General features: G+C 28.9%; 1 protein-coding gene and 2 long non-coding RNA genes across 9 annotated transcripts; 2 read left to right on the top strand and 1 right to left on the bottom strand.

The window, feature by feature from the left end:
* Positions 1 to 922: 922 nt before the first annotated feature.
* Positions 923 to 9,959, bottom strand: LOC126923695 (GTPase-activating protein). Of its 7 annotated transcripts, none has more exons than XM_050737420.1 (16): positions 9,840 to 9,959; positions 8,514 to 8,634; positions 8,229 to 8,335; positions 8,066 to 8,156; positions 7,673 to 7,829; positions 7,368 to 7,555; positions 6,880 to 7,215; positions 5,642 to 5,843; positions 5,328 to 5,546; positions 5,122 to 5,246; positions 4,912 to 5,043; positions 4,329 to 4,370; positions 4,146 to 4,252; positions 3,803 to 4,046; positions 3,398 to 3,739; positions 923 to 3,234 (listed from the first exon to the last, which is right to left on the bottom strand). In XM_050737420.1, exons 1-16 carry the CDS (start codon positions 9,892 to 9,894, stop codon positions 2,688 to 2,690), a joined length of 3,015 nt encoding a protein of 1,004 aa, XP_050593377.1. In that variant the 5' UTR covers positions 9,895 to 9,959; the 3' UTR covers positions 923 to 2,687. The 7 variants fall into 7 exon arrangements, with proteins under 7 accessions (XP_050593377.1, XP_050593384.1, XP_050593392.1 ...); XM_050737436.1 differs by having other exon boundaries at positions 3,149 to 3,234; positions 3,398 to 3,453; positions 3,531 to 3,739; positions 8,066 to 8,335; XM_050737427.1 differs by having other exon boundaries at positions 5,424 to 5,546; positions 8,066 to 8,335.
* Positions 9,960 to 17,614: 7,655 nt separating this feature from the next.
* LOC126924078 (uncharacterized) lies at positions 17,615 to 19,085 on the top strand. Its single transcript, XR_007713410.1, has 2 exons — positions 17,615 to 18,150; positions 18,230 to 19,085. It is a non-coding gene; the product is annotated as an uncharacterized LOC126924078 (long non-coding RNA).
* Positions 19,086 to 21,001: 1,916 nt separating this feature from the next.
* On the top strand, positions 21,002 to 22,674 carry LOC126924021 (uncharacterized). Its single transcript, XR_007713378.1, has 4 exons — positions 21,002 to 21,133; positions 21,669 to 21,780; positions 21,933 to 22,031; positions 22,125 to 22,674. It is a non-coding gene; the product is annotated as an uncharacterized LOC126924021 (long non-coding RNA).
* Positions 22,675 to 22,911: the final 237 nt, after the last annotated feature.

The following is a 22,911-nucleotide window of genomic DNA, read 5'->3' on the forward strand; positions in this document are numbered from 1 at the left end:
GTTTATTCTTTCTTATTCCCAGATATAGTTGTAGTATGGCTGCTCTGACGTTTGTTGCTAATATATTAACTTTTTTATATTATTCATACTAATAGTTTTATTACATTATAGCCAACCTTTATACTATTTTTTATATTATTTATATCACCTGTACTAATTAAAAATCAAAAAAAGAGATGTTTAATGCTGAAGGTTTGTTTAAATAATGTAAATCATATTATTATAATTGATTTAATACAAATAAATAAACAATAAAGTGAAAAAAACAGGTAAATGTTTTTATACAAAAATTTGCATAATTAACGTAATTAATGCAAATATAATTGATTAAAACCGTTAGTTAGCTAGTCAGTGTTTATTCATTACAAAAAGAAGTCAGAGTGATCGGATTTGAATTGATTTGAAAATAAGAAGTCATAAAATATACAGACCCGTGCTTAACCATGGCATAACAGTCACTGTTTAGTGCAAATGCAAATATTTATAGTAATTGAAATAAGACATTCAACGATGAACGTTAGATATTTTCAATTGTGTTTATTAATATCTAACAAATTATTCGCTATCTGTATCAATTTTTACAACATGCACAAATAAGGAGACTTTTTAGTAAATAAGTACATTAATGTAACGAAACAATTGAATATTCAGAATTAATTTACGATAAAAGTAACCTAAATTAATAGTTTGGAAAAAAAACGATTTTAATTAAAAAAACGGAACGATTTTAATAAGAAACAAGAAATTGCACCATCGAAAGAAGAATATATCCCAAAAAATTAACTATGTAATTGTTTTCTATTTTACTTATTTACGTTAGAGACAGGCTGGCCCACTTTTATTGACATTTTATTGATATTTTATTGATATTAAATTTTGTCATAATATTATTGTCATAATAAATGTCATAATATTGATATTATGACATTTTATTGATATTAAATTACGATATTGAACCAACAATACGTTAAAACTCTTCTTATCACAGAATAAAATGTAGTTGCAAACAAAACTGTTAGTAACTTTGAAATATTTAAACATGGTATAATAGATAAAATTTGAATTAAGAAAGTCTCTTGAATAAGAAATTCTGTCATAATGTGATGAAAACTCGATGTTGTTCTTATGTAAATTAAACTTCAAAATTCAGCAATACTACATGTGTGTAAAATCGCGCTTGTATAAGATATTTGAAATTATGTATAATTGAACTATATGTTATAAATGTATTTTTTGTACTAATTACTAATGCATTTATCATTAAGGATGGAACATATCTTGTCTTGTTTACATGTACGTTTACTGCAATCCAAATAAGCTGCACTGGAATACTTAACCCTTTTCTAAAGGATTGATTGAGAAGAAATTATTGGATCACATGTTTACTGCAAGATAAAGTACTAGTAAGAGCTGGCATTTTGATTTGTACTTTAAAAGGATGTAAAAGATTTGAAATCAATAATAGAGATGTGATTTGGTGAGAACTTGACTTTGGTGTTTTTGGAGGAGATTCTCATTTTTCCCTTCTTTTTTTTTAAATGAATTAATGGAAAATGCCACGAGATTTTTCTAGCTTAGCAAAAAATTCAATTAGCTTTAAAATGTAAATAGAGTATATATAAATGTAAATTCTCGAGAACATAAACAAAACATATTCAGGTGACATACCATGTTAAACTACACAACAAGCAACAGATCTTCTGACTCTTCATAAAATTGCAATGCTGACCAGAATATTTTTTTCAAAAACACATGATTAATGTTTAAAATTTTCAACAGTACTCTGTGATTATTTTTATTCGCACTAATTTTAAGCAAGAATTTCAATAAGTTTTGGTCTGTACTGTGAGGTACTTCTAGCAATAGAAAGATATAAAGGTGGAAGAGTATAAGTGAAATGAGATTCAAGGATCTGAGAATTAAATTAAAATCTTGAATAAAAGATTTAAATTGGAGAAGAAATAGATAATACAAATTTCTTAAAATTAAATTACAATCTTGATAGTTATATACATATTATATTTAGAATGAAGACTTTATCTTTAGTTTAGGAGATCTTGAACTAATTTAAATTGGTCATTGATATAGATATATTGGTTCTGAACAGTTATATAAAAATAACTTTTAGATACGAATAATTTCTGTTTTAGATCATTTTATCATGTCATTAAAACAAAACAAGTACTTAAAATCTAACAATGACTCACCCAACATATTGGAACAATAGTAAACACTTAAACTTCATTTAACCTTTCAACAAGCAATGCATAGTATGAAATCTGATTTTTTTCTTATGTTACTGCCCAACAAACATTTTGTGCCATATCGATTGTGCTTAAGGCTATTTTTATAAATAATTTAAAATAATTATGAAACATTTATATTTTGACTTAATATATAAGAAATAACTTTCTAAACGATACGATTTTTCATTTCATTTAAATGTCGTTTCAATTTTTTCAAAGCATTGAAAGTTTAAAATATTTTTCTATTCCAAAATTTAACAGCTTGAAGATTACTGTTATATACACTTAAACTCCATATACTGTATACTACTGCAAGAAATATAATCTTGTATGATTTTAATGAATTTAAAGACTACAGTGTGCCTTTAATATAACATGAACATATGAGACATCTTAGAAAACTTTATAGGAACATGTTTTCATCTTCAAAATTTAAATGAATTAATTAGTATGCTCATTCAAAGAATTACAAGATATATCAGGTTTGTCACCTTTGAACTTTGTTATTGTGCATTCCTTTAATATTTTGGTATGGTCATAGCTATTAAACTTTCTTGATAATGTATTAGAAATAGTAATTCCATCTGTTGCTAAAAAACTGGAACTATCTAAAATTCTATTGTTTTCTAAATTTACATTTTTTTCAGAATTATCTGTCCTAAATGTATTATTTAAACTATGATCAAATGTGTTGAGATCATTTTGGATACTTCTAATAGTATCAGTAGTGCTTTCATATCGTCGTACTAAATTATTTTCGTTTTCATACCTACGATGTATCGAGCCAGAATCTAGACGTTTTCTAAATGTTTCATCGTATGATCGTTGATCCTCTATTCGCCTGGAAAATCCGCTGTCATAGCAGTGATCTGTTTCTACATAGTGTTGATTTAAACTGTCTATTTCATAAGCACGTTTCGTTAATTGACTTTCGAATCCAGCTCTAGCAGCTAAATGAAGGTAATTATCATCACCAATTGGAGCTTGCCTACAGTTATAATAATTTTTTAAATATATCATACTATATATTAGACACACAAATAATAAAGTTCAATTATCATAGTGAAATAGGAATTAGAAAATGTCACATTAACTGTCTAATGTGTATTATTGTTCTAATGTCAAAGAATATATTATTTTAATAAACTTACTTGCTTCCATATTTAGTATCGCGCGCCAATCTTCTAAAGTAGGCTCTATGCTCGTGCTGTAAAGCATATGCAGCTTCTCTTAATGTAGTTAAAGTTTTAAAACAAGAGGGCACATCTTCTATAGGAGACCCACCTCCTGGTAAAATACACATGTCATTAGCCCCATAAACAGCTTGACATTCACACGCACTCATTAAACTTTCAAGTCGCGGCATATTCGTAAATATTAAAGAATGTATTCGCTGTAAATCTCTATCTGGATCTAGAACCATACGCAATCCAGCTTCCACTCCTGGTGATACTTCGCTGCATCCTAGAGCAGTTTCTGCTACTGCTTTACAACTATAAGCAATATTTATTAATGATCGAAAGGTATATTGATTCAAATTATATTAAATAACGTACCAAAGCCAATGACCATTAATATATGCACTCGGATGATATTTTTCTAATCGATTGCTATTTGTACGACAAATTTTTGTTAAAATATCAATCCATTCTTTTTCTTCTACACAATTTCCTGCTTGAACATATAATGCCCTTTGTGATTGAATAATTTGAAACATGTTTTTCATCTTAAAAGAATCTTCTTGAAGTTTTTCAACAGCTAATATTTCTTCAAGCGGTATTTTACATAAAGGTTCTTTACCTGTGAAATGTGTTATAAAACATAATTTGATAGAGCTCAAAATAATAAGGTTAATTCTTCAAGAATACAATATTTTCAAAGATCAATGTATTCATTCACCTTTCGTTTTTGAATAGGTTAGATCCTGTGTAGTAAGCCTAAAGTATCTTTGTTTAAAATTTTTCCGACCAAATCGTTTTCTACCTTGTGCCCTTTTAATCATTACTCTGTAATTAAGCAACAATAGTGACAAATTTATACTATGTGAAAATTTCAGGCCAGAGATAAGGTACTATTACAAACCTCTTCTTACAATCAGCAGTATGCATGAAGAGAAAATATATTCTATTATAAATGCTTTTTATTAGCAATAATTATATTTATGTGAACAAAAAAATATTGTTATTTAACTTGCCTTGTTAAAATTAATATTTAACGAATAGATAAGGAAGTAATATATGAACGATACATTTATAAATTTTTAATTTTTATCATAATTATTATAGCTATTTTTAAGTTATTTGCCCGATGCGGACAAGCGGATTTATTTGCTTAAATACTGCGCAAATATGTAGTTCTTCGCGGCTATTACTCGCTCGCCTGAATGTTACAATACTTGTAAATGTTTTAGCAACACAAAAAAGGATCGAGATAATTAATTTCCATTTGCCGTCATCTGGGTCTGCCCACTCGTCTGCGCTTTCTTGTGTAATTCAATGTATTAATGAAATGTCCAAGAAATGTTTATGTAACAAAATTCGCTCGTCTGCATCGAGCTTAAATGTTCATTTTTCAAGTATATGATAAGAAAGAATAAAAGTAATAGATGTAATATAAATAAAGTATATTAATACAATATGCTAATATAAAAAATCATTATACATACCCTTCTTTTAATACGATTGGTTGTTCTTGCTGAGTGCTTGTTCGTTGTTTTGCAATACCACTGTTGCTACTAGTTGATATCAATTCTAAAAATTGCTTAACTGCTTGTATATGTCTTTCTGTGTAAAATTCTCTGAAAAAGTAATATTTAAATAATAAAAATCTATCTATTTATAAACTAAATTCCGAAATGCATTTATTCCTAATGTACCTATATACGCATTCCATATATTCTTCTTTACAAACGCTACCAGCTCCACCTCTACAACTCACTAAGTTTCCTAAACTCTGAATTGTTTTAGAAATTAATGTTAACGTTCTATTAGTTTGAGAATCCTAGAATAAATAATAATATATCTTAATTTCACTATAAATCAATATTGTTGCTTTTCTTTTTTTTTTCAATGACAGTCTTACAATTTGTTCAGTAGTAATATCAAATAATCTTGGACCCAATATTGCAGGTGCAAAAAATCGTAAAAAAATAAATCCACTGATGACTGAATATCTTACTTCCTTATTTTTTGGGAAATGTGTCGCTGCAAGTTCTCTTAAACACCAGAACATTTCGCACATTAATGGTGGACATCGTACACCAGATGTTGTAATAGCAGTAAATACCCTCTCAACATATTCCTATTAAATTATAAAAAAAATAAAGTCTAACGTTGTTCATATTGTTCAATACAATAATAAAATGATAAGGAAAATTAAATTTGTATTTTATATACCTTTAAATTCGCTAAATTGGTTTGAATTGTATTTGCATCCTTTACTCTTGTTGGATCTATTTCGCATGTCTTTTTCTCTAAGAATACTTGTTCCATAGCTGGTCTAAGCGTACTATGTAAATAGTGAAGACCTGCTAATCTCATACCTTCATCCATCATTTTACTTACTAACGTATTACCACGAAATATTGTTGTTGGGTCACTTTAATAAAAATCATAAATTACATTACGTATATGAATAATATATATGGTATTTCTACCGGATATATGTGATATTATTACAGAATGCTTCGAAACATGCGGGTACAAAAATAAATTTAGTGATAAATTCGATATACAAAAATAAAAAAGAAATTCATGAAACATATGTTCAATATAGTGTTTCCGAGTTACAGCCAGTTTTATTTGTAAGTTACCTTCTGTTTATAACGAACCAATGGACAATATTAAGATACTTTGACACCATATTGAAGGCAGTTTTCAGCAAATCCAAACAGTACTTGTCAATTCTGAACAGGTAAAGAGTTGTGTAAGATGTGTAGGATGTAAGAGTTGTGTAGATAACAAGTATAGAGCCTTATTTGAGCCAAAGGTACTCACTTTGAATAATTTCTATGAAAGTAGGTAACTGGCATAGCAAAAACACAAATGTAACTTGAGAACGAGGTAATATTGGACATATATTTTTCATGCTAGTATATTGATGTTATATCCATGTTTTGGAACATTCTGTATATAGATACGCAAGGTACATCTTAATAGCTTCTCCAGATACGTTCAATAATCTAACAAAAAAATGTTATGAACTAAAATTAATTAGCATTATATCAATAACAAAATACAGTGCACGAAAATTGTTAAAATACTATTTCTCAAATAAAAGATTCGAGCCACCCAGTGGTATAGATATTATACGTTATTACACTTAACATAAGCAACTTTATCCGATTTTCGAATTAGTCTTTAATTTTTTATCAAAGTAAGAATGTTTTAACATTGTCCTTTATTATTGATCAAAAGCTCACTAATTTTTGTTCATATCTTTTTATCTGTAGTTATCTGTAGTGTTTGAAAAATCAAAACAACTGCTACGATGGACACTTTATATATATATTATATAATAATGACTTTTATGAATTATATAATATATATAATAAATTATAGAATATTATATAGTAAAATATGAATATAATATATAAACTATTAAAATTAAGACTGCATATAACTGATTTACTTACGTTAATTTAGAAATTTCATGACTAGCTAAAGCTCTCATTACAGAAACCAATTGTCCATAATGTACTAATACCCTAACCAATGGTTGAGCAGCTTCCATTTTACTTGCCACAATTTCTCCCAAAATATAAACAGCGGACGATGTTATTGGTTGAATATTGACACTTTGTAACAGCAAATTCCTTAATCTATCATACATCGCTGATTGAAAAACATGATCTGCTGTATAATGTATTTTTAACCGCAAAGATCCCAAGCCTGGAACTGCACCAGGTGATGTAGAACTGTTTGAAATTTTACTTGGGCGATGTTTTACTTGTCGTGGTTGTAAGAAGTACCTGTTAGTAACGAAAATATTTAAAGATAGGGACATAATAATGATAATTTATTGTTATAAAATCTCGTAAAATTTTATAAAATTTTTTAACTAAAGAAATTTAAAAAAGCTAGCAATAAAAATCATTTATCTGAAAATAAATATAAAAATTACCATGCAGTTGTTGTATTAGTTGGCTGCTTTTGTAGTCCTTTTAAAGTAACTCTAACTTCACCAAGAAAAGCTGGTTGCTCTCCCATACCAGAAGATGCATGCCATAAACCTACGACAACCTCACCCACTTCTCCACGTTCAAGAGGATAATGAGAAATATCCTTCTCTTTGGATTCTGTTATTTCTGGCTACGAATAAAATTTAAGACATAAATAATTATTCAAATGGCACACAATTTTGTACAGCTGAAATATAATTAAATGATAGTAAAATAAATAGATATTTCATAAATTAGTTAATTTTACCTCAAAAACAAATGTTTCATTAAAGTATGGAGATATTGTTTTTTTTTTAATTTTTGTGCGTTTTAATACTTGTTTACCATTACTATAGTTAACCGTAACAGTTGCAAATGGATCACAACCACTATTTTTAACAGTTAATTCACTACATTCTATTATCCTATAAAAAGCAATTATGGTTATTATCATTAGAAATTTCATCTCGGTATATAATTATAGAGTGACTTAATCTATTCCAAACATTATTATCTATGAAACAGAATTTTATATAAATACACATACAAACACACATACACATACACACACGCGTGTACACACACACACATAGCAATTATATATTCAATGTAACAGCATTTAATAATATTCGTTTTATAACTATTTAATGAACTGAATTACCTTACTGTAAGTTTAGGTTGAGCGTATCCAATTTGAGGTTGAAGGGCAAGTTCCAAATGTGCTTTACCTTGCACTTCAGAATCAGCATCAACTAGTCTCAAGGGAAACCAATGTTCCTTATTATGATACGTTGCTAAATCTTCTCTTTTTATTGCTACCTTACCCAAAATTTTATCTTGTTTTAAATGTCTATCACGGTCATAAACATAAATGCCAAGATAACGAAATTTTCTAGGTACTTCAAATTGAAATTCTTCTCCAAAAAATGGACTACATTAAAACAGAAACGCTTAAATTAGTTACTTGCTGAAAAATTCAATAGGACATATGTGTGTGTATATATATATATATATATATATAATTGATATGTGTATATATATATATATATATATATATATATATACACACACACATATCAATTTCTAAGAAAAAAGCAAGTAAAATTTACTTGAGAGTTCTTTCCATTGTTGTTGTTCTAAATATTTCTTCTTGATCAAGAGATAATACACAATACACGTCCCTTGCACCAGGAGATCCATGGCTTCTGCTTTGTAAATTTTTCACCTCACCTAAATATGATTGACCAAGTACTTTTTAATAAGCAAGATATTTATTATTTATAAATTAATAGAGTTAACTAATTTCTCACTTACAAAGTAAACAGAATTTTTCTATTTCCATAAAAACAAAAAAATATAAACTCTACTGCAATATCTAAGAAATTATGTTCTTACAAAATTAATTGACAAGAATCTTGTTTAATTGAATTAATTTTTTTAATAATCAGTGGTGAAATATTTAAACAATTAGATATTAATAACAATTGATTAGTAGATTTTTAACGATTAATAAATAATGAGAACAAAATTTATAAAATAGATTTATAGATCTGATTAATTTAAGTAATTAATGATACTAAGCTTATTTAGTAATATCTCATTACAAAATTCATACATTTTATTGTATATTAATAAAAAAAAGTCCAACTTGTAAGTAATGTATTATAATAATTAATAAAGATAATTGTATATCAAGAAACGCATAAAATTGGAAAAGATACATAAGTAATTAATAATAAATTGAAAAGATACTAAGGAAATATTTATATTTGGCCTATTCAAAAAGAATATTATTTTTGCATAGTAAAGTCAAGTTATTTCGCTCCAAGACATAATGAATGTAGCGAATAAGACGCTATATTTTGTTTTCTTAAATTTATACTGTCATACTAACGTGTATAAAAACTATGTCATAAGCAAAACAACAATAATTCTTGATATATTTAGGATAGAAATAATAAAAGGGCGAAATTTATAATTGCTGATCATGTGTGACGAATTTGATTAATATTTTTATATTAAAAAGTGATCTTTTATGATATCAATAAGTATAATCAATTCTTTTCAGTGTTAACTAACTAGAAGCATATATTCGCACAGGGACAACGGTGCGTGGGAGTCGAAAATGTACGCTTACGTGTGTTGATCATTAAAGTTTAGCAGAGATACCACTACCATATGATTGTACAACAGATTTGTCAAGTTCATACATGAAATGATCAAATGACCTATAATATTATATTTTTCATTGAAATAGTAAAATCGAATAATCGAAGAAGTCGAGTTGGGTGACAAACGGGTCCCAAACAAGTAGCACGCGTATAATAGCACCTCGAACTTCTTCAAATAACAATATCCTTGTAATATCAACACATGATAGAATTCGTTGGAGTTTCACATTCTTAGTAAACGATGTTTTTAACAAACTTTCGTACCGATTTTAATCTTTAGTCTTTCTTCAACGCGAACTAGGCGCGTCTCTTCGGCCATGTTACCTCCATGACACTACTGAGTGAGTACATGAACAGAATACAAGGCGGTACGTTCATTCTGTGAATGGATTTTAAACAGTATCGTGCTAAGTTATACGGGCGCCCAATCTTAAATAATATGCACGTTGATAATTTTTATAAAGATTTGTGATAACGGTTAATTGTAGTTAATAGATGAATAAATAGGGAAATCTGACAATAAGAATATAAATGATGAATAAAATTTGATTACTAATTCATCGGCATCTGTTTAAAACAGATACAAATAAATTGAAGATATTTGTCTAAGAAACGTTTTTCGTGATGAAAATAATAAACGTAAAAGTTATAAAATAGGTAATACTATTTACTCGTACAATGTTATATTTATTTACGTTTTATTAATTATCTATATCATTGAAATTTTCAAATATGATATACTGTTATATATTATGTAACATATATATTATGTTACATAAATTACAATAAATTACAATGGGAGAGACAATAAGTATTTAAATTTGCTTTCCTCCCATGATAAAGAATATTTAATGAATATAATTATTAAAAAAGCTCATTCTGTTTACATGCCTTATCTACGCAACCAGTGCATATATGTATGCATATATATGTACGATACATTTAAATGGCATATTATAATTTTTCAGTACTCAGACGAGTTATAAATATAATGAATTGTATCACATATTTTACACAAATACATTATCCATTCATTATTGAAAAATACATTAAACATTTAATAATTAAATATATTTTCTTAGTCAGTAGTAAAACAAGATCAAAATTACATGTTTCACATCTCTTATAAATATTATAACAGTTATTAATACGATTGTCCTAAATATTATATTAGGTATGTAATATATTTTACGCTATATTTATTATTCTCAATTATTGTTCCATCGACAAAAGAAGCTAATTTTAAGTGGAGTAAATTGACTTCAATATATTAATTTCAATTATGAAATTTCCACTGTTTTATAAAATATTTCACGTTTTTATAATTTTCCTTGTTCCATTGGGAATTACAAGTAAATTAGGTAAATAGTACAAGCGAGTGCAAGTAAATACGAGCAAATAAGTGAATTATTAACGAAAACCAAACAAATATGCAAGTTGGGCGTTCACGCGCGAATAAATGGTCCAGGTATTATAGAAATCGAGAATTGTGAGAAGGAAGGAAGCACATCTACTGAAATAACGAAAGAAGTTGTTCTCGATATACCAGACTGCATAAATATTAGAAGACATTCTGATACAAAATCATACGAAAGCATACGAAAGCAAATTTATTCTACTTATCCAAGTTTCAGAAAGTAACATTTGAGGGATTGTACATAGTTGTAAAAGTAAAGTTGATGGTCAATGTTCCTATATAAATAAACGCTTAAAAGTGCCTGGATATTTGTCTATCATTATCATCGTAGCCGCATACGATAAAATATTATTACAGGATTAAACCAATTTTTAAAGGCCAACGATACAATCATGAAACTTTGTAACTCGTATATAGCTGCCAAAACTTGCCGATATATCTTATCATGTATTTGGCAAGCTCTCTACGTTCAGACTCTTTAATTTCTGGATTATAAGTCAAACTTCTAAATCGATAGATTTCTGATGTCGAAGTAACGATATTCGAATACCAAGTATATGTATAGCATTGTGCATTATATGTACGCACGTCTTTTAACAGGCAATTTAAACTAATAGCCTGCTGATTCCATAAAAAAATACCAAGCGCTGTTTTCTAATTATTACTTCATCGTTAATTCGTGTACTTTGATCAAATTCAAATACTGTTGTTACAAATGGACCAAAGTGTTCGGATGCTTATGGGTGACAGTGTATGCAGAGTAAAATTACTATTCCTATGATTCGCTGTCCTTCTCGTCGCATCACTCTTGGCCACTATCTATACTCTATCTTTATTTCAATGCGTTAAGTTTGTCCGCCTGTCGTAGAACGAGAACAAACCTCTATGTTGGAGTATGGTTAACTACACTCGTGTAAGTGGTGAGCCACTTCCTGATGGCGCAATAGCCCGTTTCCTCTCCTCTGCGTTTCTCTTTGCTCCTCGCTCTTTGTGGAACTCTATAAACCACATTGCTTTTCCACTCCTCCTACGTCATTCTTCTTTCTCGTCTTCTCTCTTACTTTTACGTCTTGTTTGACTTTTCTCTTTTACTATAATTGTTGTACAAACACAATGAAAATATTGATAATAGCAGACATGATATTAATAATAATTAATTATTCTTTGTATATAATACAGTATATATATTATAGTATTTATATAAAATAATAGCGAATTAACGTATATTATTATTTCCGGTATTTCTAAATCAATACAAAATAGAAAAGAATAATGTGTTACTAACGTCGGGATATATAAATTTCACAATTTTTAAATGGGCCATTAAAAGACGTTCAGAGAAAAATAAATTCCAACATGTTTCTCCGTAATGTTATTAAACGAAGAACTAATTAATATCCAATGCACAGTGGCTACAAAACGTATTCAGCATTGGCACGTATCTTTATTTTCCAATGAAGCGTCTTTCTTTTCTTCTTTTTCTTTATTAATCAGATTCTACATTTCATTTCTAAAATACGTGTCAAGTTTTCATAGCCGTACGAAAGTACTACTCGATGATACGAAATTTTATATATTTGGAGTCAATTTATTATTAGGTAAATTCTACGATAAATACGGTGGTACGCCGTTGAATTAAATAAATAATAAACTTCTGTCATTATGTTGAAACGATCTTCACATTTTTACAATGCAAAATGAAATTGCATTTTCTCATCTATACCAATTTATGGTGTTTTTAAATGAAAATAAAGTACACAAAGGCGAAAAAGTTAAAGTTGTGCATTCTTTTATGCTGGAAAAGTTACACATTGTATAGCAATTTTCATTCATTCAGTCAAGCAATTATTTGTATTCCTGTATTAGTTAAGTTTATGTAACGGTTTGTTATATTTGATGTTTCATTTGTGTGAAAATTTGCTTATACGAAAATGTGTATATCGGGCCTTGTACTCAGTATCTACGGCTAATTTTGTACGATAAACGTATACAGTCATACCGTATATATTTACAAAGCTAATACGAAGAAATGGTAAATATTAGTAAACAGATTACAATGTTATTTAAAAGTTTAAATATGAATAAAATAGAAATTCTAGTAATTCCATATTATTCGGTATTGTGACATAGTGTTTTTCAAAAATAACAAAACAGCCGATGGAAGTTAATTATAAAACAATATATGCTGTAAAAGAATTACATGATAAAATACGATTGGTAGATTCGGATTAAAAGCTTTTAAAGCTAAACAGCATATGAGTACCGGCTAATATTTTGCTTCCATTTCCATGCAGACTATACATTTTACAGAACGGAAGAATAATTTTTCATTGTCAATGCGCGACCATAAGTAACCGTTCTCATGAAGCTTACTTACCATGGCGTGACTCTTGAGCAAATATTTCAAACGTGTTTTTAAATACAGATATTCAAATTAATAAAATAAAACTGTAGCTCAAATTACAATCGGATAGCTTACATTTTAAACATTCCAGGCATTGCATATTGCGATATTCGTAAATAATTTAAAATAATTTTACGAGTAAGTAACTAGTTAGGTAACATTAAAAATTGTTACATGTTTGTTACGTTATTTCGTAAAATACTAATTTATTTTCACACATAGTGAAACAATAGAAAGTTGCCAGTTTTGGCTCTCGCTTCCATATAAATATAAAATTGTTTGAAACGATACATCTACTGGTATTAAGCTCTTCGAAAAAGTATAATTACAGGCTGTAGGACAAGAGGTAAGAAAAGCTGCTCCTACAAGTTACAGTGGAAACACAAGTTAGTGAATTCATAAATATGTAAAAAGTTAAGCAATATAATAATTCTCCTTGCGCGTTATTTGTTTTAGGCTTTTAGGTAGCGGCACATGAGTTAGAGGACAACTCAAATCATGTTGTTGTTTTGCCTCGGAGTACCAAGATCGTTAGGATACACGTAATGTAAGAATAAATAAACTCCGTCAAACAAAGACGAATTTGAATTTTCCGACTCTCCCCCGACGGTTACAAATAAGCGGACGCGATCGCAAGGAAGAGTTACAGTCAGTTGTCGATCAGTTATCAACCAGTTATCAACGAATTATCAGCGATCTAAGTAACGAGTCATTAACGATCCTATTTTACGATTTATACGCTGTACGAGCGTCTCAGCGAATATAGTCTGTATATTAATTTATTCTTTTAAATATATTCGACGATTTCAACAACAAGCAATAACATTTAATAAATCCCATGATCAACCATCCTACACAAGTCCTCTTCGTGCTCTCCTCTTTTCCTTTTTATCGTGAACATGAATTATGTTTTATGTGAATATTACAATAGCTTGCCACGAGAGCCAAACTTCATAACTGTACTACACTCGTAAAATCTGGAAATTTGTTTAAATTGTGGCAGTATGATATTTAAATGGCGAAATATGGCACGTATGATATTTAACGCTAAAATGACGTTAAGATAAGAGAGAAAGTGATATCTCAATTTCACTTTTAAGATAGCTAAGTACGATGAATTGTGTAAAGTATAAAAAATTATAATTGAGCTAATGTATGCGTGACATAGTATAAATTACCCTTTAATTGGACATATCTATGATTTCTAATGTAATAGGTAAACTATGAATATTTACGCAAGTCCATATGTCTTTAGGAATAGAATTGAAAAGATAGGACTTAATTGAAAAGAAAATTGTTTTATCCATTAACCGTTTTAGTGCCAGGGATTTTTAAAAGAATCCGTGTTGGATCGTACCATGCGGCGCGATAGCGCTTCGTTCATTTATTTGAGAGAAATGCCTTTTTTTCGCTTATGCAGGTGGTTTACGATTATTTGAAAAAAAAGTAATTACGAGAGGAAACTCTGATATGACTCGCGACGAGCTACATTCGGAAACGAGCGCGTTGAGAATTGACGATCCTGACCAAACATCGCGACACAGTTCATCACAGTACACGAACAGCGCGTTCGCGTTGCGTGGCGCTGAAACGGTTAAATATTGTAAAATTTATTTATTATACTATGGATATTTTATATATATATGCGTGTGTACATATTCTGTGTATATTTGCATTTTCAAAGTTTCCTATAAAAATCCACAGTTTGATAATAAGCTAAGTAAAATCTTAATAACTCAAACATAATCCGGAATTTTATTAGTTCGTGAAATAATAAAAATGAATGTCACTCGATTCATGTATATGGAAGGAAAGACCAATATCTATATCATCCGCGTGCATTCAGCATAGATTTCATTAAAATATTATCATTATTAATATTACGTTATTTATTTTAAAAAAGTTAAGGAGATTAATTAGGTACCGTTAGTTATAGGAAAGAACAATATGAACAATTAAGTGAACAAAACATATGCTAAGTCGATTGAATATAGTTTGAAAGCAGGATACAATTCCTTTCGACGAATATACGGAAAAAGGAGATGCGGAGGCTGCACACCATACACCGTTTAGAAGCCACATTTTAGCAATTCGATAAATTGAAGAGCCGGGAGAAGTGATCATGTTGCAAATATTATTTATTAAATTTACTTTCGATGTCGCAGTTATTAATTTATTATTTATTTATTTATTCTTAATCCCGGAGTTTATACAGGGAGGTTGGTAACTGGTGGTACAAGCGGAAAGGGGGTGATTCTACGCGAAAAAAGAAGTCGAAAATATAGAATAAAAATTTTTCGTTTGAGGCTTTGTTTTCGAGAAAATCGACTTTGAATTTTCGCTCGGTACGCGTGCACTTTATCACGTCTCGTTATAACGGAACTCACTGTAGATCGTTGTCTCGGTGGATATTATCGCAGTTTAAGTTTGTTTTTGCCGTAACGGAAAATTAGGAATACATAAGGAAATAAAATGAAGTAATCATAAAGTTTATTATTACAAAAATTGCTGAAAATGTTGCCCATTCTGCCGAACACATACTCCTGCTCTTCTAATTAAATTTCTATGAACACTTTCTAACGTATTCGATCGTTTTAAAGTATGAAAGGTTACAATAATCTTTTCTTTCAATTACTCGCAATCCAAATTCTATTAAATTCAAAATCGATTTTCTCGAAAACAAAGCCTCAAACGAAAAAATGTTATTCTATATTTTCGACTTCTTTTTTCGCGTAGAACCACCAGTTATCAACCACCCTGTATATTGAAATAAATGAAAAAATACCGTGCGAACATATGTTCTACGTACATTAGTATCTCAGTTATGGATGATTAAAGAAAATCGTTTTACACTAAGGATATTCCTTAACACTACCGCAAACCTATAGGGTGAGAAATAAATCCATTAGATTTCTGATTTTGAAACGTTTCAAATCTATTATGTATTCAACGCAAATGAGCAATGTATACGATCTACGAAAAAAGATACAGAGGATGGAAAGTGGATTTGAGGCTATTTGAAAAATGCGCGATATTTTCAAGCGAACATGAAACTCAATGTTAAAACGTGCAGTAACGCGAGTTGAAGCACAAGGTGAACATTTCTTTAATTATCTATCACTCGAAAAGTAAAGTTCGTAAGACGTATATTCATTTTTATGAATGCTTTTTTACCTATTTCAGTATGTAGATTCATCCCCGAAATAGAAAGATGCATTTATAATTTACCCTGTATGTAGGGGTAAATTTAATCTCTGGACGTCTAGAGATAATAATCATTTCTGGGTCTTTGAGTTAAACCAAACTTTAAAGAGTTCAGCCTGACTAAATGAATCGATGTCTGTTAAACCAGAAAGAAATTAATATTTACGTTTAGAGATCGTTTGGTGAATCTGTTAGAATATTAACTTCGTGTGTAGTAATTAAAATATGCACGATGCGATAGCCCGTGAAAAGTGCCTTCAAAACCCCCACAGTAAGCAAGTCTCATTGGAAGTTTCAATTGCGCTTTTCACGCATTCTAAAAAACCCAAGAATCCTCCAGAACATTCCGGGGTTCGACGCTTGTAGTGTCAACTTCTCAAAACAGTTCGAGTTGTTTGGCCCAATCTTAAAAAGGTTAATCCGTCTTAAAATCTGCCCGGATATTAATCTAACTGTCTGTAACATTTTAACTAAGTCGCAAGAAATAGAAAATGTACATTCACGAGACCTCGTTATTGTACAAATACGAATGATCTACGCTGTAAGTGCACGATCGTCACGTCCACCACTGGGGAGTTCCTCGTAAGGAACGAAAAATCTAAACAGAAACAATTACACCTAATGTGAAAATATACTGTTAACACTTTGACTGGCACGCCGAAATCACATGTTCGCTCAGGACGCCACGGGAGTATTTTTATTATTCAAAGCATATAATGGCAAAATAATAATAAATTGATGATGTAAGACAACATTCTTCCCCAATGGACCGTTTATGTTATTGGTGGTCACGGGCGACCACCATGGCGCCTTGGTAACAGCTGATAGCGACATATTATAACAAGGCTTCGTTTATTTCAACGAACCATTAGCATTTATTTCATCGTAAGCAAAACGTCTAGAATATATTGTTGAAACGTGTAGAAGATATTAGTAAACGGTATTTGCTCATTCTACATATAATAGTAAGGTATGTTCACACTTCTAACTTCAATTATATGATTATAAAACAGCATTTACGACTATTTTTTAAGCTGTGTTTATAATAATATTCGTAGATTACCGCTCAAAGATATGGATGCAAACACAGTGCACCTTTAGATGCAAGATTTGTTCTCATCTTTGTTTTTATTGATGTTCTAATAAAAATGTTTAATTGTTCAATGGGGCACTTTTTATTTCAAAGTATCTTCTATTTATCGGTTATATTCAAAATGCCCTAACTGTCAATTTTCATTCAATTTTTACAATTGTAAGAAGTTCAAGCGCTCCGGTCATCAATGACCATCGTGGCGTCACAGGAGAAACGGTGGCCGGTCATATATGACCAACGTGGCAGTCAAAGTGTTAATATATGAGCGTTAGTTGCTCGAACGATCAAGCTAAAATATGCAGAGTGTCCCAAAAAGTTAAGGTTAAACTTCAGGAGCAAAAAAGCAAAAATGTCTTAATAAACATGGATCTGAATGTTTTTAATATCGGAGTTATAAGAGGCTTTTATCAATGGAATATCATCTATTTAGGAATGTTATATGATAAGGAAACAATTGGTAATTTATATGCATGTACATAGTTTTCCATATCGTGACCGGACTAACAGTACCTTCTTAGGATGCTATTCTTCGACAGGTTCTGAGAGTTGATGATAATATCGCTGATATCAATTCTTCACAATCTCGAAAATTACCTTCCAATGTTCGATATAGTCAAACCTTTGTTGATGTATGACACTGAACACATTACTAATTAGGTGCATACGTGTCGGGAAAATTTCTTTACGCAGTAAACTTTCTTGTGCAGTCGCCAACTTACAGTTGAAAATGTCTCGATACGCTCCCGCCATGAGTGACAAGACATTTGCTAATTTTAAACGCAAGTTTTAATAAAATAGGTTTTTAACAAAAACCTTCAAAATATAATATAACTTAGCTTCCCTTATAATACACGCAATTAATAACTATTGGTTTTCTTTTGTAATAACAACATTTATCTATGTCTATAATAAATATCCCGAGACTCAGCCAGAGTAGTATACATGTACAATTGATGGTTGATTTCACGATGTCAACAAGAACTATGTGTTGTCCAGTTTATATCTTTTAAAATGATTAATTTGAGAATATCTCGATAATCTTAGACTCTATCATGTATAATACTTCTTTACGTAAAGTTTGATGCTTTATTCGAATTCGAGAAGAAACGTTAAGCATTCTATCTAAAAAGTTGAAGGTGCCCATCATATTTTGATGAAAAAAAAAAAAACAAATAATAACAAAATAATTACAATAATGTCATTCTGGAAAGTAGTACCATGGTAATACATACAGCTTTTACTCGAAACATTTTTTTGTACAGCGAATAATTAATTTATGAGTTATGTCATGTTGCGAGACTTAACCTGTACATGCGTTACCCTTCTTTTCTTTTAAAAATAAATATTTCTATAACTCTTAGAATAACGCAGATAAAAATCTATCTTAAAGTATGTACTCTATAAGCAATACCATTATACATATCTAATCTGTCATTTCCTTGCATTTCTAATGTTTCGTACATTTATTATAAGAATTCTATGACAATATAATAAGATCTTTTATCGAATAGTATTAATGATCTAAATAGTAAACTATGTCATAAGACACTCATATGGTACATAGAGTGATGAGATCAGTTTTTAGTGGAATAATTGTACTACTGTTGTTAATCCTAAACACTCTTATCCACACAAACAAACATAAATAGATATTGCTCCTATTCTTCCTTAATAAAGTAATCAAAGAATGCTTCGTTTGAGGCTTAATATATGAAATATTATAGCAGTAAAAAGTACATAACCAACCACTTGTAAATATGACTTTTATTCATACCGCTTTCACAATTTATTCTATCGTAACATTAATACCATCACCAAATAGAAAAAAGAACATGCTTAAAACAACATTCCTTTAACAATATAAAATTATTTTTTTTTAATATTTCCATTCTTAAATACCATAAGATTAAAACTAAGTAGTTGACAGAGTACGTCTGCATTTTGTGAACATATCCTTGTTAAAATAACAATAGTTTATGCTCTGTTCCTATGATAGACTTATAAAATCCTTCTAGGTATTTTATTGTCATGTATCTTCAAAAACTAATATATTACTATAGAACTTAGATGACCTCTAAATCTTTTAATAATCATTTGTTTACGTTCATAATACATTCATGTGTTATTAGTTTCTTCTTTATGTTGGAGAGTAATACATAGGTATTATGAATAGTTTTAAATGAAAATGGCCAAAATGAAGAAACATAATTGCCAGTACAAATAAAAAATTTGTCATTAATATTATGAATATTTAAGAATATCTATGTTTTTGTATCCAGTATTGTACTGGGGTAAAAGCTACACAGAATATTTTTTTAACATTCTCCGCATTTTCCATATGAAAACATGATATTTAGTTCCGAATATCTATTATGAAAGATAGTTTACATAAATTCTATAATTAAGATATTGACATTTATATTGTAACATGTATATTAGCAAATATTATTATATTATCATAACTCAGAAATATACTATAATTATTCTTAAATGTATTGAAATATAAGTTTTCTAAACAATTGATATTATAATGAAGGTATATGCGGTATTTCAAACATTTTAATACCATGGTGAAGGTAACAAAATTGATAAAATTTAAGTTTCTTTTTTATTTCTATGGCAAATCTTATCAAATGATTTAAAATTCAATGTCCGTAGTTTAATATTGAAAAATGTTCAAGTTATATCTTTTATATATATATATATCTTGCTTTATCAATTAAATTTTCAATATTTTCAACGTCACTTTATTTGAAAAGGACAAGCTCCTGTTGCATTTTATTAGAATTAATAATGATAGCTATTAACTATTAAAATAATGTTAAAATATAACCACATTTTTCATACTTCAAATACTTTCATACTTCTTTTATAATAATAAATATTTCAATATAAATATATTCTACATCTAAAGTGTAAGATTACAGAGGTTATGAAATTTTATTGTTTACCACTGACAACTAATTAGGAAAAGATGTCCAACATTTATTGTCCAATTACGTATTTATAAAAACACTATTTATATATATTTGAGATCTTATTCTCATTTTATTAGCTATATTTACGTATTAACCGAAAACTCCTCTGTATTTTTAAAACGTCAGAAAAGATCAATTCAAGGTATAGATGGCATTTACATCGATATTCGTCAACCGAGACGACGCAAGATTTATTTTAGTTTAGAAATTAGTCAACGATCGTAAAGGGAATATAGGTGTACGGACGTGCTTTTTCGCGTCACTTAATCGGGCCAAACTTTTAAGTACTTGCTTATCGGAGGTCAAGAACTGAAAGAATGACCCGTAAGTAACTTGCATTACTGTTTATACGAACATATACGAAACAGCCACAAAAGAACAGGGAAAACTTGGAACAGTGTATACTTTGCATCTGCCATTTGTGAATATGTATTTTAAAGATTGAAAATACAATATTTCAGCGTGAGTTATAATTGATTGTTTACATTTTTTCCGTTTACTTGTAAAAGAAATAATTTCTAATAAATATGTATAATTTTGCTTTATCATAATTCTTCGTGTCTAAAGAATTTATCCCTCTTACATTGTTCTGTTACATTTACATTTTTTACGAATTGTAAGAGTTTTTATTTTATATTTCGTTATTTTAACAATTTCTTGCCGAGGAATACACATTTTGTACAATTTACGTAACTATTTCAATGTAGTACTTAGGGTTTGGAAGGTTTTGCTCAAACTGGCACTTCTAGAAAATTCCTAATTCGAGTTTATGGTTATAATATTATCTCATATTTGTTATTTATTGTGTACTTTTGCTGCGAATATATTATTATATTTTTATTATAATTTACTACTTTATGCCTTAATATTAGGCATTAAAATGTAATTTCATTTCTATTGATTAGATCTTTGCTCATGTTAAACTACAGTTAAATTCTACTACTTAGACTAACTTTTATTCACAATTGACGCAATTATATTACACATTTTTATATAGGTGGAAATCAGCGAGAGTTAGCACGAGCCAAAAATATGAAAAAGACTGTTAAAAAATCTGCAGCTGAACAAGACAGCAATAAGGGTCTTTCATTAGAACAACGAAAAGCAAGGTAACAGTATTTAATATGTATTAAAATTTTCTTGTATGCTCATGTATGTTTGATATTTATAAATGTATTATCAACATCATCATGCCATATTATATGATATAAATCTTTAGACATACAAAATGTAATAATTACAAAGCAATATAAAATTTTAGGTTATATGCACATATTTTCTGTACTTAATTTAATTATCGTTGAGAATTACGTTAAAAAGCTAGATAACGTTAGATCCATTTTAATAGGATTTTTAAATGGTAAGAACATTTAGAGACTTCAAAATAATTAATTTCAAATTTTTTGCATACACTGTGTATTGTATTACGTGAATACTGTTTTTATTGTTTTAGGGATGCAGAACGAATGAGGGAGAAACAACTAAAGAAACAACAAGAACAGCAAGAAAAAGTAAAGCAGGGTGCGAGATAATCCCTACTATTGCAAAATGTAAATTGTTCCATGGAATTCAAGAATAAAATTTTAAGTATGGTTTTAAAATTCTTGATTCTAAAACATCAAGGCTATGCTTAATGTGAGTGCATAAAGAATTCATAGTGTTTTTAATTATAGAAAATATCTTCAGACTGTATAATGCAATATATATTATAAAACTAGATACAATTAATCATGTTTGCAAAACATTAATAGCCAGTGTGTATAAAAATATTGTTATCTATATTGTAATGATTAAAGAAAATGCACGTTTGACTGGATCACTTAGATATAAGGATATTAATTAATTAAGTATAAGAGTATTTATAGTACTAACCTTTAATTTGTAAATTCGAGTTTTCAGTTATTTAATATGATGTACAAATGATTCATAAATTGTACTACGTAAAAGAGACATACATTGTCATTTTGTTTGGCTCATAATAAATTGTTCAGTTTTAAAATAAATATTTTAGAATTTCTTGTCTCTATACTACATTAATATTAGTAATTCTATTTAATTATTTTTAATACATTATATTATATAGAGCAGATCATTCAAATAATTGGTACTAATATCAACAGGTATACCATATATCTTTATTATGTGCTTTTGTTTGCATTTATTGTACTTTTGTATTAAAGTGAAATTCTAATCTTTTATCAATGAAATTTCTGTATTAATGGAAGTTTCAATACGTTTAA

Source organism: Bombus affinis, chromosome 2, assembly GCF_024516045.1.
Source record: "Bombus affinis isolate iyBomAffi1 chromosome 2, iyBomAffi1.2, whole genome shotgun sequence".
Taxonomy (NCBI): Eukaryota; Metazoa; Arthropoda; class Insecta; order Hymenoptera; family Apidae; genus Bombus; species Bombus affinis.